General features: G+C 35.0%; 1 protein-coding gene across 4 annotated transcripts in view; it reads left to right on the top strand.

The window, feature by feature from the left end:
- The window catches only part of TMEM38B (transmembrane protein 38B), a 43,055-nt gene that overhangs the window by 11,998 nt on the left and 11,154 nt on the right, over window positions 1-19,903 (top strand). For 2 of the 4 annotated variants that reach the window (XM_081152539.1, XM_081152536.1), the window contains 5 exons: window positions 3,681-3,837; window positions 7,614-7,651; window positions 13,149-13,301; window positions 14,106-14,193; window positions 18,436-18,553. In XM_081152539.1, coding sequence (XP_081008665.1) covers window positions 3,731-3,837; window positions 7,614-7,651; window positions 13,149-13,301; window positions 14,106-14,193; window positions 18,436-18,553 — 504 coding nt within the window. In that variant the 5' untranslated portion in view covers window positions 3,681-3,730. Of the gene's footprint in view, window positions 1-3,680; window positions 3,838-7,613; window positions 7,652-13,116; window positions 13,302-14,105; window positions 14,194-18,435; window positions 18,554-19,903 lie in introns of all 4 variants that reach the window. The other 2 variants (XM_081152537.1, XM_081152538.1) reach the window with 2 other exon arrangements.

The following is a 19,903-nucleotide window of genomic DNA, read 5'->3' as shown; positions in this document are numbered from 1 at the left end:
GTGGCTCAGAGGTGAGGGCCATTTTTCCTTCACATGCCCAACTGCCACCATTGTTTTTGTGCAGAGCTGTCTTTCCACATGGCCAAATCTTAATCTGTTTTAACCTGATGAACTCTGTTGGCCTCACCCTGATTACTCCTTGAGTTCCTGCTTCACCGCAAAGGTTTGCAGGCCTCGGGCACATGTGACTGCCCTTGGTGTACTCTTAGACTTTTGCTGAGTGCCCTCAGGTTCAGCACTTGCGCCGAGTTTCAGTTTGATCACTCCTGGTGAATACCACTTGCCCCTACCTTGTGAATGAGAACCTACTCAAGCAACTTGCATGCCACTAGAGGCTCTTTCAGTGACTGAGCCTAATGGGCAGAAAGCAGAGGCAGATCTCAGGGTGACTTAAGCTTTATGCTGACCTGCTTCTGGGCTTGGTACTGGTGGAAGCTGGCCTTGGCACACAGCCTAGCCCCTCCCATGTGCACCAGGCTTAGCAGACAGAGCCACAAACTAGATCTCTTTTTAGCTCCAAACAGGTAGTCCAGGGCCAGTCATAGGCAGCATCTGACTGACCTGTGTCAGAATCCCTCCCAAGGGGCTCCAGAACCAGCACCTGGTGGCAGGCTTCAGACTACATCAGAGCACAACCTAATTAGCTCTATAAGCGGCACTCTCAAAGGGACACCTTGGCACCACCAGAACCTGCTGGGGTGAATTCCTCTTTGTAAGGTCAGCTCCTGCACAGCAGCTTACACACTGTTGTTAGGGTTGATTCTTAGAGTCTGCCAGCCTGAGGGTCAGTCCCACCCATGGATGGGCCAACAGCAATCAAGACTCAACTACAATATGAGGGCTCACATAACCCCCACAAGGAACAAAGAGAAGATCTTAAAAGCAGCAAGAGAAAGATAGTTACCTACAAGGAAGCTCCCATAGGACTGTGAGCTGATTCCTCAACAGAAGCATTTCAGGCCAGAAAATATTGGCACAAAAATTTAAAGTGATGAAAAGCAAGGCCAAACTACCAAGACTACCCAGCAAGGATATCATTTGAAATGGAAGGAGAACTAAAGAGCTTCCCAGACAAGAAAAAGCTAAAGGAGTTCATCACCACCAAACTAGTATTACAAGAAATGTTTAAGGGACTTCTTAAGAAGAAGAAAGAAAAAGAAAAAAGGAACACAATTATAAAGGATAAAGTGGCAATAACTATGTACCTATCAGTAATCACTTTAAATGAAAATGAATTAAATGCTTCAATCAAAAGACATCAAGTGACTGAATGTATAAAAAAAAGACCCATATATACCCTGTCTACAAGAGACCCACTTCAGAACGAAATACAGAGGCTGAAAGGGACTCGAAAAAGGAATTTCTTGGAAATGGAAACAAAAAAGCTGGAGTAGCAATACTTATATAAGACAAAATAGAACTTAAAACAAAAGCTGTTATAAAAGACAAAGAAGGACATTACATAATGGCAAAGAAATCAATCCAACGAGAGGATATAACCTATGTAAATATTTATGCATTCAACATAGGAACCCCTAAATATATAAAGCAAAACTTGATGGAGATAAAGGGATAGATCAACAATAATACATCAAGAGTAGGGGAATTTAACACCTCACTGACATCAATGGGTAGATCTTTGAGACAGAAAATGAACAAGGAAACATTGACCTTAAACAACAAACACACTAGACCAGGTGGTTTTAATTGATATTTTCAGAGCATTTCACCCCAAAGCAGCAGAATATACATTATATTCAAGCACATGGAACATCTTCCAGGATAGACCACATGTTAGTACACAAAACAAGTCTTAATAAATCAGGAGTATTGAAATCATATCAAGTATCTTCTCTTACCTTGACAATAGTATGAAACTAGAAATAAATTACAAGAAAAAAACTGAAAAACATTCACATGGAGGCTAAATAACATGTTACTAAACAAGGAGTTGGTTTTCAATGAAATCAAAGACATCATAAGATACCTTGAGACATGAAAATGAAAACACAACAACCCAAAATCTATGGGACATAGTGAAAGCAGTTCTAAGGGAAATGTATAGCAGTACTGGCTTACCTCAAGTAATAATACAAATCTCAGACTATTTAATCTTATACCTAAAGGAACTAGAAAAGGCCCAAAGTGAAGGGAAGGAAGGAAATAATAAAGATTAGAGCGCAGAAATAAGCAAAATTAGAGTCTTAAAAAAAAGAAATACAAAAGGTCAATGAAACCAAGAGTTGGTTCTTTGAAAACAAAGAAGATTGACAAACCTTTTACCAGACTCATCAAGAAAAAAAGAGAGGATCCAAATAAAATAAAAAAGACAAGAAACAACTGGCACCAGAGAAATACAAAGGATTATGAGAAAATATTATGAACAACTATATGCCAACAAATCAGACAATCTGAAAGGAATGAATGAATTCCTAGTTACATACAATCTTCCAAAAACTGAATCAAGAAGAAACAAAATCTGAACAGACTGCAACTAATGAAACCGAAGCAGTGATCAAAAAACTCCAAGCAAACAAATGTTCTGGACCATATGGCTTCATAGGTGAATTTTATCAAACATTCAAAGAAAAACTAACACCTGTCCTCTTAACCAGTCCAAAAAAATTCAAGAGGAAGCAAGACTTCCAAACTCATTTTACGAGAGGCCAACATTCTAATTCCAAAACCAGATAAAGACACTATGAAGAATGGAAATATAGGGCAATATCCCTGATAAACATATATGCAAAAATCCTCAAAATATTGGCAAACCGAGTATTAGCAAAATATTAGCAATACTTAAAAAGATCATGCACCATGATCAAGTGGTATTTATTCCAGGCATGTAAGGTTGGTACAATATCCACAAATAAATTAATGTGATACATCACATAAAATTAAGGATAAAAATCATATGGTCATATCAGTAGACGCAGAAAAACATTTGACAAAATCCAGCACCCATATGATAAAAACTCAGTAAAGTGGGAATAAAGGGAATGTACCTCAACATAATAAAGGCCATATAAGACAAACCCACAGCCAACATCATACTCAACCAGGAAAAACTAAAAGTGTTTCCCTTCAGATCTGGGGCAAGACAGGATTGTTTGCTTTCACCACTCTTAATTCAACTTAGTACTGGAAGTCCTAGCCACAGCAGTCAGAGACATTTTGTGATTATGTAAATATCTGTTCATCATCAACTTTTGGTCTTTAGGTTTATTTTACTCTTTTTCTAGCCCATTGTGTTGAAAGCTTAGTGTATTTATTTCAGCTTTCATTTTTTAAAGTGTGTAATTAAGATTATAAATTTTTCTTAATATATCTTTTTAAACATATCAACTGGGAGTACTTTATAGCAGGATTGGGAATGAAAGGAAACAGTAGGTGGGGATATTGTTTATAATAATCTACTACTAGGAAACTGGCAATAAGAGCCTGAACAGAGTATTTTAATGTTGCCCCAAATCACCCATGTCTGAACAAAATGTTTTTAGTCCTGATTTAAAGAACAGAAGATATGTTTCATGATGAATGTGATTGTCGCATCTATGAGTAATGATAAATTCATGAAAATTAAGAAGTGAACAAATTGCTATTTCTTTAGTGCTAATAGTACCACAGGGCTTGTTTAATATACAACTATCTCAGATCACATTTTTACTTCACTATTTCAGGAGCAGTGGCGGTGGCATGGAAGAATCCTGTTTCAAGTTGGTTTACTGCTATGCTCCACTGTTTCGGTGGAGGAATTTTATCCTGTCTACTGCTTGCGGAGCCTCCACTGAGGTTTCTTGCAAACAACACTAATATATTACTGGCATCTTCAATCTGGTAAGCTACCATTTTGACTAACTATCAGACATTTAAAACATTGTTTTGTAAGTTATTAGTAAATGCAGTTTTTTCTTTAAAAAATATTTTATGTTATTGAAAAGTTAATGCATGTGCAAAGGAAGGAACTCAGATAATCCCAAAGATTTTATCTGCAAAGTATGTTTCTTTCTTACCCTCTTCTCCCTTATCCTCTCCCAGAGGTAGTTATCGTTACCACTGTCTTAATGTATTTTTGGTGGAAGCATTTCAAATATGAAAGAGCATCAAATATTTCGCCACAAACAGCTTATTTTTATCCCCTAACCCATATATACAGATATACAACAGGATAGGAATCAAGAATGTGATCAACTACACCAAAGTCTAAGTGATTATAATTCATATATAATAATTGTTCTTGTCATACTCTGTTGGATTTTGGGGAGCCTTATGAGATTTAACATTAATTTGTCTTGAATTTAGTTTTGAAATGAAGAAAAATATTAGTAGCAATTGCTTTGGATTCTTGCAAATCAAATTCAGTGCCTTTGTGCTTGCCTAAGTCTTCTCTTTGTAATGTTCTTTCCCAGAAGGCTCCTATTTTCTTTTTTTCAGACAGGTTGCCCCTGAATGAAATACCACCTTCTCTCTCATGACTATCATGTCATCCTTCTTTATTTTTCTTCTTAGACTGATTACTACTTGATATATTATCTGTTCATTTCTTTTTATGTTGGTTTGTCTCACTCTGCTAGAATAACAGCCTGTCAGAGCAGGAATTTCATTTTATTAACAGTGTAGCAAGTACTGTTCTAGGTTCAATAAATACATTGCTAAAGGAATGGACTTCTGTGTATTGTTAAGGGATTTCTGTACTTGAGTAGCAAAGAATTTTAGATCTTGACTAGTTGATCCTTTCATTGAAATAAACTTGCTTTTCCATAAATATATCCTTTCTTGGCTTAAACTAAAAGGCATATTACAAATGGAAAATAAGAAACACATTTTTATATAGTGAATTAATAGTATAGTGTTTAGTTATTTGTTAATCTCAGATCTTTTATTATTTCCCTTAACATAAGAGGAAATTTAGAGACTTGGTAAATGGCAGGATCTGGACTCAGCACTTAGACTATGATCTTTTTTTCCCCCCCAATTTTTATTAAAAATTTTTTAAAGATAGAGAGTAAGGGAGAGGGAGAAACATTGATGTGAGAGAGAAGCACTGATCAGCTGCCTCCTGTACACCCTCTACCAGGGACTGAGCCTGCAACCTGGATATGTGCCCTGACCAGGAATCAAACCAGCAACCTTTCAGTGCATGGGATGATGCCCAGCCAACTAAGCCACACCATCCAGGGCTAGACTGTGATATTAATTAAGAGGAATTTTTATTCTGAACAACGTGGTTTTTTAACTTAAAATTTTCAATTAATATTTAATAGGTACAAATGAATATTTATAAAGTACATGCAAAATATAAAGAATTGTGATACAATAAAAACTTGTATATTCATCATTTAGATTAAGAAAAAAATTCCACTTAAAAATCCTTTTATTAAAAAGGAAAAATTCAGAAAACTACAAAAAACAAATATGTGGCCTAATGAATTATTGTAAGGTATATCCTTGAATCCACTACTCAAGTCATGAAATAGAGCTTTATCATCCATCCTAGAAGTTCCTTCTGTGTGTCCCATTCCAGTCACACCCCCCTTCCCACCTTAGATAACCATTATAATAACATACCATTATCCTGACTTCTATGATAATCACTTCCTTGCATATTTTTATAATTTTATCATCCAGGTGTTAATCACTAGACACTATAATTTAGTCATGCCCATTAAAAAATGTGATGTCTCTTAAATCTCTTTTATTTTATAGGCCCCCCCCTCCATGTCTTCCCCCCTTATAATTTGTCTCTTAAAGAACCAGAGCCATTTGACTTGTAGAGTTTTTCATAGTTTAGAGCTTGCTGATTGCATACTCACAGTGCAGGTCATTATATTCCTCTATTTCCTATGTTTCCTGAAAATTGGCAGATTGATCCAGAATCCAAATCAGACTCAAGTTAGATCCCTTTAGCAGGACCATAAGAGGTCCAAAATGTCTGATTAGTTTTCTTTTTGTTGACATTAGCACTCTTATACTTAGTGACTATATCTATTAATTAATTGCTATTTGCAAAGTTTTGATAGTCTTATTCTATCTTTTCTTATGTATTAGTTGGAATAGTATTATAAATGGATAATTCCCATTAATCATCTGTTATTTGGTTACCCAGTTGTATAGAAAAGGCAGGATAAACACTTGATTTTTTTCCCTTTTTCAGTGTTCAGGATAATGAATTGGTCTTCTGACATTCTCCAAAGGTGACAATTAGAAAAAATTTTTTTTGAACTCATGGATTTAAGCTTATTTCATTGGTTTTAATAAATTGCAATTATTGTCATTACTGAAGCTGAAATTGTTCCATTTTTGGCTGGTAGGAACTTCTTTAGAATGGCTCCAGGGACTTTGATTACCTTCCTTGCTACTTAATGGAAGATTCATCTCATACTTTTCTTAAGGAATCTTTTATTTCTTTAATAAGCTCTGCCATTTTGAGAAATAGCATTTCAAGACCACAGTCTGAACGCTAGAGATGTTCATTTTTACTGGATTGATTACTGTTTCTAGGACTTTTCAGTGGACAGAGCTAGGAAACAATAAGGATAAAATAACGTATGAGTTGATATTGATATTTTTAATTCAAAGTCAAGGCCATAGAGCTTTCATTTAACCTTTCTCTGTTACATATGTATCTCCTTTCTTCCCCACTAAGAATTTTGGTTTTTAAGGGCACAAAACATGATAGAATTAGAATATTCCAGCATTACTCATTTATTTTACTCTGTATTATGCACATAATACATAGTAGTTTTGGATAACAGTACTAATACTCTCCACTGATACGATTACTGAAAACATTATTATTTTTTTGCATATATACTTGTCATTTTCATCCCATTTTTAAAATAGTTATACTATTATTTCCATACTATATATTATTCTTAATCCTCATTTAGTCTTAGTTTTATAGGTAACTGTGTATTAATGCTTACCACCAGTTCTTATGTCTTTATCTCTCTAGTAACTTTGGTTGCCTAAGCTTATTCTCTAGTTGGTTCTTCAGGAACAGTAGTCCCTGAATTCTCACATGTTCATGTTTGTCTGTGTGTCTTTTCTACTTGAAAGTGAGTTTTACTGGATAAAAATCATTGGATTATACTTTCTATCTTGAGTGTTTTAAATGTTACTCTGTTTTCTTGAAAAGTCTGACGATTATTTAATTTTCTTTCCCTTATAAGTCATGTACAGTTTTTTTCCTAGATGCCCAAAAGACTTTTTCCCATTAAAGGCTAATAATATTTGTAATTTATTTTTTATTTGAATTTATTGGGGCGACATTGATTAATAAAAATTATATAGGCTTCAGGGGTACAGTTCTATAGTACATCATCTGTATGTTGTATTGTATTTACCACCCCTCTTTACCCTCTCCTATCTCTCCCCAGCCCCCTTTCCCTCTGATAATCACTATACTGTTGTCTATGAGTTTTGTTTTTTTTTCTTAATTCCTTCACCTTTTTCACCCAGCTCCCCTCCCCTCTCCCCTTTGACAGCTATCAGTCTGTTCTCTGTATCTGTGAATCTGTTTCTGTTTTGTTTGTTTATTTTGTTCATTAGATTCCACATATAAATGAAATCATATGGTATTTGTCTTTTTCTGACTGGCTTATTTCCCTTAGCATAATACTCTCCAGGTCCATCCATGCTGTCGTAAAAGGTAAGATTTTCCTTTTTTAACAGCCGAGTAGTATTCCATTGTGTAAATGTACCACAGGTTTTTTTATCCACTCATCTACTGATGGGCACTTGGGCTGTTTTCAGATCTTGGTTACTGTAAATAATGCTGCAATGAACATAGGGGGCATATATTAAAAGCATAATAATTTAAACAAAATATGTCTTAGTGTTGTTCATTCTGGGTCAGTATTCTTAGGAACGTGATATGTTCTTTTTAGTAGCTACACTTTTTTTTTTTAATTGAAAAAGTTATTTTAGTACTTGTCCTCTTCCCTTTCTTCAGGAACTCCTATTATTGGTATATTGTCTCTCCTTTGCTTTTCTTCAGTGAACCTTTTTCTCTTTTCTTAAAATTTAAAATGTTTTCCCTTTTTACATTCTACTTTTTGAAGCACTGTTTTATTTATTTCTCTTTGTTTTTCTTCCAGTTTGTTTTTCATTTGTAAAATTCTTTTTTTCCCTTATTTTTTCCCTGAGTATTTTATCTTCAGTTCTGTTTTTCTAATTCTGTTGTATGTTGTTGTTTTATGTATTGTTATCACTTTCATAATGTCTTTAGGGTGTTTTAAAATAGTAGGTTGCAGTTTTGATATGTTTTATGGACATATTTTCGTGAGTGTTTTCATTGTAGGAATTTATTCTTTTTTTAAAAATAATGGGATTTGACCTTGATCCTTTTCTGTTGGTCATTTTTATGGGGAATTAGGTTTTTTTAACTTTTAGCATAAGGTGGAATTCAGGAAAGTTTTTTGACTTCATAGAGCTCGGCCTTTTGGTTTTATATAGTGTTCCAAAAATGATGACCTGCATTCTGAGATTTCCTAGGTCTTTTCCCCTTCCCCAGTTTGGTCTGGATCTCCTGTTTCTTCTGTTGTTCTACCCTACTCAGTTTCTATTATACATCAGCAGTTTCTTCTCACTGTGGGACTTGTTCTAGAAGACACCCTGGGTGGATCAGTTTTGAAAGTTCATGGTGACTAAATTGAGCCAACCTCTTTTTAGACCTTCTTATCATGGACCTTTTGTCTCATGCAGTATTGGAGATGCCAGCATCCCTCCCAGTTTTAGCCTTTGTTTTTGTTGTTTTCCATTTTGGCCTGATATGCTCTCTAGCGAATACTCATTAGCTATTTTGGAGTTGTTGTTAGGCTCATTAGTTGCCACCTGTTGCTTTCTTTTTTTCTGCCAAGCAGTGTAGATCTTGTGGGTGTTGGTGAATGGTCTCTGTGTTTTGAGAGTACCTTGTCATGTAGTTTTGTTTTAGGTATTGTGGATGGAATTTTGGTTTTGCTGTGTAGATGCCTTGTCTATGTGGAGATTTGAAGAAATCAAAATCTATGCAGCCACTGCTGCTACCATCTTTCCAGAATCCTTGCTTTTAGTTTTGATGTCCCCTGTAAGTATACTCTATGATGTTCGTACAACAGAATCACCTAATGACACATTTCTCAGAACATATTCCCACTGTTAAGTGACACATGCCTGTATATAGTTCTCTGGGACTGTTTTCTTCACTGAACATTATGTTACTAAGATTCATCTCTGTTCTCGCATGTAGCTATAGTACATTTCCTCTCACTGCTATGTAATTCATTATATTAATATCTATATTTTATTTATTCTTCTGGTGAGCATGTTAATGGTTCTAGTTTTGTTGGTCATTACAAAACAATAACAGTAGCAACCACTGGTGTAGTATTTACTATGTCTCAGACGTTTTCTATGTGCTTTACATACATTATCTCTTGTAAACCTCACAAGAATCCTGTAAGGTGGTAGGTACTATTTTATTCTCATTTAACAGCTGAGGTAACTGAGGCAAGAAGGGTTAAATAACTTGCCCAAAGTATCTCAGATACCTACTAGTTGGAGCCAGGATTCAAACCTACGGTATCTAGTCCTTTAGTCTGTGCTTATGTAATATGTAGTAGATTGTTTTGGATTCTGAAAATGCAAATATTGTCTCTCTCCTCACAGACTCTTAATTAAAACTACTTGCTTAACAGCACAGTTTATTTTGCTGTTTTTTAATGGTTTTAATTTTAAGAACATATTTATAATCTTTGCTTCATTTGATTTGAGAGAGAAAAGGATGTTTGGAATATACTTTAAACTCTAGTAAGCTAAACTAAGGGATTCTGTGAATGCACTTATTGGAAGGGTCATCTTTATCCAGTACACTAGCTTGTAGTGCTCACATCTGGAGATTAGCACCATCTACTGGCAAAGGGAAACAACTGTTGGGAAGACAGTGTACACTTTGATAGGATTTTCCTCTTTGAAACTGTTTCTGGGGGAAAGAAATATGTTGTAATTTTTGTGTGTATTGATTTTTGGATCCCTGTTTGTTTTCCTTAAACTTCAAGTGTATCTATTATATATTGCACATTTGCATAACTGAGACTGCATTTTTATGAGGAAAAATACAAGAAAAGTTATAGTTTTATAGGTCTGCCATTCTGCCATAGTCTTTTCAAATCATATAAAGTTATTTTTTAGATTAATAAGAACAAGAAAAAGGTATCAGTTTGGGCTAATATGAACTGTATTTAGTTTATAGTTCTATTTGGCTTAGTTAAGTAATGCTGTCTTTGATAGAGAAGTGGAATTAATAGAGTGAAAACAGAGTTCTCAGTGACTAATCAGGGGAAGCTTCTTTCTGCTCAACTCTTGGTATTAACTTAATTTTTGCTTTTATCTTTCCTACTTAAACTGGTTTAGCTTTCATTTGTCAGTGGCTTAGTATTCTGTTTGTATACTGTTTTAGATTGACTTCTGTTATTTAGCACTATTTGTCTTTTTTTTCCTCTGCATTAACGTAAGTGACTTAAAAATGGATGAGAAAGAGAATGGATGAGAAAAAAAATGAATGAGAAATCAGTTGCCTTCTTGTTCCATTTCTTTCTTTTAATGTTTTTATTGATTTGAGAGAGAGGAAGGGAGAGGGAGAGAGAAATAGAAACATCAATGATGAGAGAGAATCATTGATCGGTTGCCTCCTGCATGCCCCCTACTGAGGATTGAGGCTGAAACCTGGCATGTGCCCGAACAGGATATCAAACCTTGACCTCCTGGTTCATGGGTTGACCCTTATTCACTGAGCCACATAGGCCAGGCTTGTTCCATTTCTTGTTCAATATGTTCTATTTCTTCTTTTCTGATATGTTTTCTTTAGGCACTTTACAAATTTAAAGCTCCTTAGATAATTTTAGTTAAAGGTGAAATGATAATTTTTACAGAAGGAGAGACATAATGAAAGCTAACTTGTATTATGGAGCAGGAATGGTTGTTTAAGGAGCCATTAGTCTGATATGTTTACTTGCAAGTCTACCAAGCACAATAAACAATTGTTCTTTTGCCCTGTGACTATATAACACTTGAAACAAGAATTGTTTTCTGCTTTAAATGTTAACTTATTATAGGTATATTTTAGAGATATATGATTAAATGGAATAAAGACTTATATATTAAAAATGGCAATAATTACAAATTTTGGATTGTATGTCATAATGTTACATAGGTGAATATAGAAAGTCCACGGTTGCTCTTGTAATAGTACAGGTTTCTAACTCGTTGAAGATAGTCTCAGGGTAGAGAATGAAAATGGGGGCATTTGTCTTTTTGTTTTTGTTGTTTGAGTGTTTTACTTTAGAAACCAAATCCCCCTAATTCTGATCTATAGTGGATACCAAAATATTTTAATTTTATTTAAAAACACATTTTAAAATTGCTTATTTAAGTGTAACTCATTTTTTCCCCTAAAATCTAACTGACTTCTTGGAAATTTGTTCTGTATTTAAAGAGAGAAGTGTATAGAGGCTTTCAAAATATTGTATGAACATGTACAGTTTTTAAATCATACCAGTCATTTTCAAAAAGCTTTTTACTACTCTCAGGTAATTTATTGCTTTCTCTCAAACTCTTTAATTATCAACTGATTCTTTGATTTGATATATTTGTATTTTGCCTCAAGATTAATTGTTAATAAATGATTTAATTCAGGACTACTTTTCATCATGCTGAGTTTTAGGTGAGGGAATAGCAAGATGAATTATTACTGCCATCTAAAGTCTATTAAAATTTATTATGAGAATTACAGCCTTTATATGGGGTGTGGCAAAAGTAGGTTTACAGTTGTGAGTACACATAACACAGAGTTTATTCTTGTATTATTATTTACTAATTATTGTATTATTTTCCATATGAACAACTGTGAATCTACCTTTGCTCCACATTGTCTATTAAAAGAAAAATTATTAAGAGCGACCTACGTTTAGGCACAGGAGCCAATTGTTTTAGTTGTATATAGCCATTAGAATTTATTCTGAACTGAGAATATTAAATAAAACAAAATTCCCAGTGTGTATGGCATTGTTTGAGTGGGACCTTGAAGAATAAGAAGGAATTGGTGGGTGGGGATAAAGAAGAAAGAGTTCCTTGGGAACAGACCATTGCATCTTATGTTGGGTCTCTGAAGCAGTATTCTGGCAAATAGGTTTCATACCCCATGCATACTTTTGGGAATTCTTACTTTATGAATCATGAATTGCAACAAGATTATCAACTTTTTTTTGAAGAAATATAATACTTCTTTCATACAGTGTATTCCATATCACTCTGTTAGAAAGAAGATGACATTCTGCTTTAAGCACAAAATTGTCAGCTAGAGAGTATTTTTAGGAATGGAGGGGGGAAGTAGAGTGTTTTCCAATTTAACACTACTGCTAAACTGTTTGAACAGATGCTTAGAACAAATGAAGCTTCAAAAAATAATTCACCTGAGGAGGAGTGAATTATCTTAAACTAGTATCACAATTTAATTGGTTAAAACTTAATCTTACTCAACTGAATTGAAGAACAAGCTTCATATTCTTTTAGCTGTATGAAAGTATGTTTTTCCTTAATACAAATCTGTCTCCTTGAGAGCTATGACCTTTCTTTGTATAGACTGCAGTTTATGTACTGTACAGAGGGGCACAGGTGAAGATGTTAGTGGGATTGCGATGCAGCCCTTGCTCAGCTACCAAGGGCCCTTTTCTAATTCCTGTTCCCAGGGAAAAAGGCACTCTAGCTAGAGAAGTCCCTACCCTACAAGTGATTATACATTTTCTTTATTTTTTTAGTGGATACAGCACTTAGCTTCTAGAGGAGTATAGGCACAAATTCAGAACTCAGTAAATACTTTTTGCATATATAGAGTAGTCAGAAGTTCAAACAAGATGAAATTTCTCTGTGATCATGACTTTTTGTCTGATTATTATAGGTGTTTCATGTGATTTTTTAAAAATCTAACCAGTTTTGGTCTTGAAGTCAAATTCCATGTTTATATGGAGTTTATGTTTATATGTTTGTTGTGTTTTGCCAAATTGTTATTGTTGATATGCTGTATTTTTATTTCTGTTCTGATTCTATTTATATATTAAAATATTTAAATTTTAATTTCAGGTATATTATTTTTTTTTGCCCATGTGACCTAGTTTCCCAGGGCTATTCTTTCCTACCTGTTCAAGTCTTGGCTGCAGGAATGAAGGAAGTGACCAGAACTTGGAAAATAGTAGGTGGAGTCACACATGCTAGTAGCCATTACAAAAATGGCTGGATAGTCATGATAGCTATTGGATGGGCCCGAGGTAATAACAGTATATGTTCATAAATATTCTGTTATTGGTGTACTATGACTACTGAACAGTTCTCTAGTTACATTGATGGGGACCATATACTTTAATAAAGTCTTTTGGGATGATGGAAGCCTTGTTTCTGTTGGCTAATAAAGTTATTTCAAAAGCAGCACTTTTCACTAGTACTAGCCACCAGCTATTATGTTGAGCCCAACTGCCTTACAACATAAAACTTTTGTGATTGGTTTCATTAGCAGCCCCAGAACCAGAGGAATTCATAATTAATTAAGGTATAGTACCATCATAAATAAAACAAGTTTACATAAGAAATTATGTGCTGCGCTTAAAAAAATTGCCGTTATTTTTATAAAATCCTCAATAACTGGAAATGGCAAATATGATTCATTATGAGTTCATGTTTACTTTGCATTACTTACCTTTATTGTTGAATTCTTTTGTATATGGGAATTGAAAAAATGTCCCCAATCTCATAGTGTATTTCACCTAAAGCTAATATCAGGGAAAGAAATGATAAAGCAGAGGATTTTATTTTTCAGGTCTGAAACAAACCTCTAGCCACATCTCTGTGCCTGAGGACCCAATTTTAACCTTAATTACAGCCCACTAGACAGTTGCCATGCTGGTGAAAGGGAAGAATTGCAATAGTGTCAGTACCATAAATATACAAAGCAACTTTTCTTTTTATTTTGGGGATCCTCTTGGGATTTTAAGTCAGGAGATAAAATTATGGCTTTGTTTCAAATATTTTCTCTAGAAAATTTGGCTAATATTCTTGTTTTATTTTTTCATTTTTAGGTGCAGGTGGTAGCATTATCACAAGTTTTGAGCAATTGATAAAAGGAGGTTGGAAACCACAAGCTGATGAATGGCTGAAGATGTCCTAGTGAGTTGGTATAAACTATTCCTACACTCGGCTTTTTAATCTTAGATCCCACCAAATTTATTTTTAAAAACATTTTGCAGATTCTAAATGTGGATGAAGTGTAGATGAAAAAATAAATTGTAATGATAATGGGAAGAAAAGCAGGAAACTTTATTCTTTCAAAAAGTCTGCTCTCTCACATGTAGTTTTAAAAATATATATTGATTTATTTATCTGTGGGTTCCTTTCCTTAAGAAATAAAATCAAACAAAATTGTCTAGATTGTTATAGAATTGTGGGAAGAGTATGAATTTATGGAGAGAGAATTACATAGGCACAGACTTATCTGGATGGAAATGAATCAGTTGCAGGCTCTTGGCCTTTTCATTAATGAAATCACCCAGATTTCAAATTTATGTAGTTCTCTTAGTAAAATGTCAAGTTTATGAGAACAAACAATACGTTGTCATAAAGCCCTGTTAGTTCCTTTAAAAATGGAAGTTGAGCTTAATTGTACATAACAATAAGAAAAAGATTAGAGGCAATAACCCACTCTATACATGTTCAATGCATACTACCTTTTGTGTCCACTTAAGAAAGTCTGATCATTAGATATTCTCTAATGACACGGAACCAATATTAAATAAGTCACAGATGTATCCCTATGTACCTGAAAATGAAACAGAGGAGTGCAGTATCTGTTCCCACAATTCAAGAAGGAAAAGACTTAGGGAATAGTGGCCATAATTAGCAAGTCAAGGTAAGCTTCATATGAAATTAAGCTCATTAGAATGGATTAGTATCCATACTGGTGAAGTATATGTTTGAGAAACAACAAATTACAGGATATTTAACCTGGAAAGTACTCCTTAAAGCTTTAATTGAGGCAGTTTAGAAATAGAAGAAAGAAGGCTTTGGTTGATAATAAGTTATAAATAAGGCATTAGTATAATTAAGGGGAAATTTTTCTCATTTTGAGTGCATGCCTTGAAATATCTTTTATAAACCATTTCTTGGGGGTTTAAAACCGAAATCAAATTACATTTCTCCTCTGTTCAAAACCTTGCAGTGACTCCCCCAAATGGCCTATAAGACCCTCCAAGATCTGCCTCTCCCCCACACCCAGTTTGCTTTGACTTCATCTCTTATTCTCTCCCCTGTTTATTACACTCTTTCTTGAAAAAGCCAGGTGTGGTCTGCTTTAATACTAGTTTTTCTTTTTGTCTAGAATCTTTTTCCTCAGGTGGCTACCTCCCTATCTACTTTGCTTAAAGTATTTTCTCAAAGCTCACCTCAGTGAGGTCTACCCTGCTTAAAATGGGAACATTTCCCTCTATTATTCTTTATTTCTCACAGCATTTATCATAATCTATCATTCACTTATTCATTGTGTTGATTTTCTTCTCCCCTTCGCTTCCCCACCATGCTTCAAAGAATACAGGATGCCAAGGATAGGGATTTTTGTCTTTTTTGATTGCTTTTGTATCCCCAGCACTACCACATAGTAGACACTCAATAAATATTAGATGAATGAACGTTTGACAGTTTGTCAGGCAATTATGATATTTTGTCCATTATGATATTTTGTGTATATGTGCATATATTTAAGTTTTCATATATCTATTACTAAATACTTCTGCATAGCAGAGAAAGCCTATTTGGTCTTAGAGAATACATATATTGTCATAAACCGAATGTTGGTAGAAATATGAATGTTAGAGATGCTGGTGAGCGCTCAGAAGGAAATGAGGAACATGATAGTAGAAACTGGAGAGATGATACAGTTATATAGTGGCAGAAATCTTGTCTGAATTGTGGAAAGCATAACTTGTAAGCAATGAACTTAGATAGTTAGCTGAGGAGATTTAGAAGCAAAGTGTTGACATTCTGGACTGATTTATCCTTGCTGCTTATAAAAAAAATGTGTGAGGAAAAATTTGAATTAAGGGAATGACTGCTAAGTAAAGAAACCAGGACTTGATGATTTAGGAAATTTTCAGCCAATTCAGATTGCAAAAGATGATAAAATTAGGAGACTAGTTCTTAGGAAAGCCTGCTGTGGAAAGAAAGCCAAGGGTGTTGCTGGACAATTTTTACTAGTGTTAAAAGGGGTCAGGCATGTGACACATGAATCCATTCGGCTATCATAACAGAAACCAGGACTAGAGATGGGATTATTCAGGAAAGATCTATGAAAGACCATTTTGACTAATGGCATGGATTCCTGTGTCATACACAGGAGACTCACAAGGTCTTTGAAAATGTTATATCAGCAGAAACATTGCCAGCTTGGACTGAAAGGGACAGAGATAAGATGAAATAAAAGAAGGCTGTCATACTCCCAAAATTCTACAGGCAGGAAACAGGCTTATAAAACTGCTCAGCTGCAAACATGTGCTACCCTTCAAGGAAGAGGAAGAATGACTTTAAGGTGAGAGCTGTGTGCCTAGAAGCCTGACTCCAGGCACACAGACTGGAGTCACAGGTGCAAAGGCCAGAGCCCTGGGTGCAGAGGTTGGAACTGCAGACTCAGAGGACATAGCCTCAAGCCATAGAGGATTATTTGTAGGCCTCATAACCTAATGGAATTTGCTCTGCTGGATTTTGAAATTGTGTGGGACCAGTGACCGTTTTATTCTTCTGACTTTTCCCTTTTGGAATGGGAATGCCTGTAACTGTTACCCTATGCCTATTCCACCACTGTATTTTTTTTGTTTAATTTATCTTTATTGTTGAAAGTATTACAGTTGTCCCCTTCCTTCCCCCCCATTGACCCCTCAACCCCGCTCCCACCCCACCCCCTCTCCCACCCCACCCCCCAGGCCTTCACCAAACTATTGTCTGTGTCCACGGACAATAAGTTCTTTGGTTAATCTCTCTCCCCCACCCCCTTCCACTACTGTATTTTGGAAGCAGATAGCTTATTTACTAGCTTCACAGGAAGCTACTATAAGAATTTTCTAAATGCTTCCTGATCTTCCCAACCAATCTCACTGACTTTTTCCTAAATCCCAGCCCTTTTCCAATTTCCTGCTCCCATTTATTATCTACAATCCTTGTTTCTCAGATTCATTGCTTCTGGATTTATGCTCTAAGAGCACACAATCCAGAATGGAATGTGTGTATGCTAAAAGGATGCCTGTGATGAGGTACTATGGAACAGAACCCAAACTATTAGAAACAAAGAATGGCAAAATGACATTAAGACAAACCTAATTTCATTTGTTTTTTGTCTTATCTTGTTAAAATGTCAATTTGGTGTACATTTTATAATACAGTTGTACATGTATATAATTTACAAATTAATTGATAAACATCTTAGGGAGTGTCTTAAATACTTTTTTATCAATAGGGATACATAGTTGTAAGTTTAGAGACTACTTTTCCAAAACAGGAATGCTGCCCAGTCATTGCTAAGCAAAGTCCATACTCCTGTTGCCCAAACCTAACCCTGTTTTGAACTCAATCCTTAGCTTGTAATAATTCAATTAATAACTTAGTTTTCATAAAATGGCTTATAGGGGCTTTTACATTCTAGGAGTTTATTATTTATCTTTTTCTAGTGGTAATCATAAAAAGCTACATAATGACCTGTTACTGAGATATGCTTAAAAATGTGGCAAATATATGACATGAAAGTAGTGCTTCTTATTTGTAGATTAACACCTTATAGACTTGAAATGTTCAGCATTAATTTATTAAGATATTAGCTAATGCAAATATTCTGTGCTGGAGTTAGCTCATGCAGTTTTATGAACGCCAATTTTGTATATCCCTTCTCTATTTTATACAACACCCGGAAGTTGGTTTTGATGGGAATATTTACACAATGGAAATAAGAAAATACTACAAATCAGGGCTTTCTTTTCCTTCCCCCATCCCACCCAAGGAGACTGTTTAGCATTGTAAGGTTTTTTCAGGGCTAACCTACTTTTCCCAAATTATGCTGTGGAACATGGGACTTTCAAATCCTTTGTGAGAAAGTGTTGTATGGTCAAATATGTTTCAGAAATATTGTATGTAGAAATGTACTCTATCAGAGAGCCACAATATGTATGAACATTCTAAAATCTCTAATACTTTATGCTGTGGGGAAAGTTATTTAATTTTATATAACTACCATTTCCAAAACTTTATTCACAGAACTCACTTTTGTGTTATATTAGTAACTCATTAAATTAGTATTTTGTAGAGTACTCTTTGAGAAATAGAGACATAGATCATGTTAATTACTTACTGACTTAAAGTGTGTTTTATTTTCAGCCCTGCCAAGGTAACCCTGCTTGGGTCAATTATCTTTACATTCCAGCACACCGAGCACCTGGCAATAGCAAGGCATAATCTTGTGTTCCTCTATACCGTGTTTCTTGTGGTCACAAAGGTAAGAGTTCAAAGTAGAAATAAATCAGTTACAAATTTTGTGTAACCAGAATTCTGTGTACAAGGCAAATAACAGGAACATTTATTTTTTATTGTTATTCCAGTCTAAAAAGATGAATTTGGGGGAGTTTATTCAGCACATCCATGACTTTCTGAAACTTAGCTCTCCTATGATTCCTCATTTGGTTTATGCTGAGGCTACCAGGAAAGACTTGCAGATAGCCTAATAGTATATTAGAGGCTAGGGAGTAGTGGAAATGGCCAAGGCTGAACAGAGACTGCAGAAACAGTGTCATCTCATTTGTAAAACGAGGTTTTGAGGTAGCTGTTCTCTGAGGTTCCTTTAAGCTTTAAAATTTTGAAATTTCATGTTAAGACATTTGTGGTCAATCTCTTGTGTTATTGTCTAGTTCGAAGCTTTATTCCTTCTTGAAGATAGGTAGTATGGCCCGGCCGGGCGTGGCTCAGCAGTTGAGCATTGACCCAGGATCCAGGCGATCAGGGTTCAATTCCCTGTCAGGGTACATGCCCGGGTTGCGGGCTCGATCAATGACTCTCTCCTCATTGATGTTTCTATCTCTCTCTCTCCCTCTCCTTTCCTCTCCCTGAAATCAATAAAGATATATTTTAAAAAGAAAAAGAAAAAGATAGGTAGTATGATATAAGATCACAGGTTTTCGAGACAGGTTGTCTGTGTTCCCATCTAGCTTTGCTTTCTAATCCCTGAATAGGCAAGTCACTTAATGTCTCTAAATCCCAATTTCCTCATTTTCATTGTATGATTGTTGAGAGGATTGGAGATGACATATGTCATTCTATTTTTGTGTCGCTGACTCATCTTATGAATTCTATTTGTGGCTATATCATGAGGCTAATCCTGGTTATTGTTATTCTTATCATTATTAGATATTGTTCCCTGCTCACAGCTAGACAGTTAATTTTAAAATAAGATAATTATTTAGTCCTAGAGAAATTTTATAGCTAACTTTATCTCAGTCTAGATATTTTTGGCTAAAAACTTATCTACAGGATTCTTAAAAGGAAGCAGTATTATGTTATATAAATTTATGTCTTAAAAAGAACCAAGTCACTGTAGGGATCATTTGTTTCTGTTTCCATAATCTCTGCAATGGAGGTGGTCTGTGGCAGTAACTCGAGTAATGCCAATATGAGGCAAAATCTATTCACATGTGCCTTCCTCTTCCAGTCCTCAAATTTTGGGCTGTATGTATTGCTTTGTAACAGCTTTACTGAGATATAGTTTACATATCATACAATTCATCCATTTAAAGTGTACAATTCAATAGTGTTTAGTACAGTCACAGAGTTGTACGACTATCACCACAATCAA

Source organism: Miniopterus schreibersii, assembly GCF_964146895.1.
Source record: "Miniopterus schreibersii genome assembly, chromosome: 11".
Lineage (NCBI taxonomy): Eukaryota > Metazoa > Chordata > Mammalia > Chiroptera > Miniopteridae > Miniopterus > Miniopterus schreibersii.
This window is presented reverse-complemented; position numbering and strand designations above follow the sequence as displayed.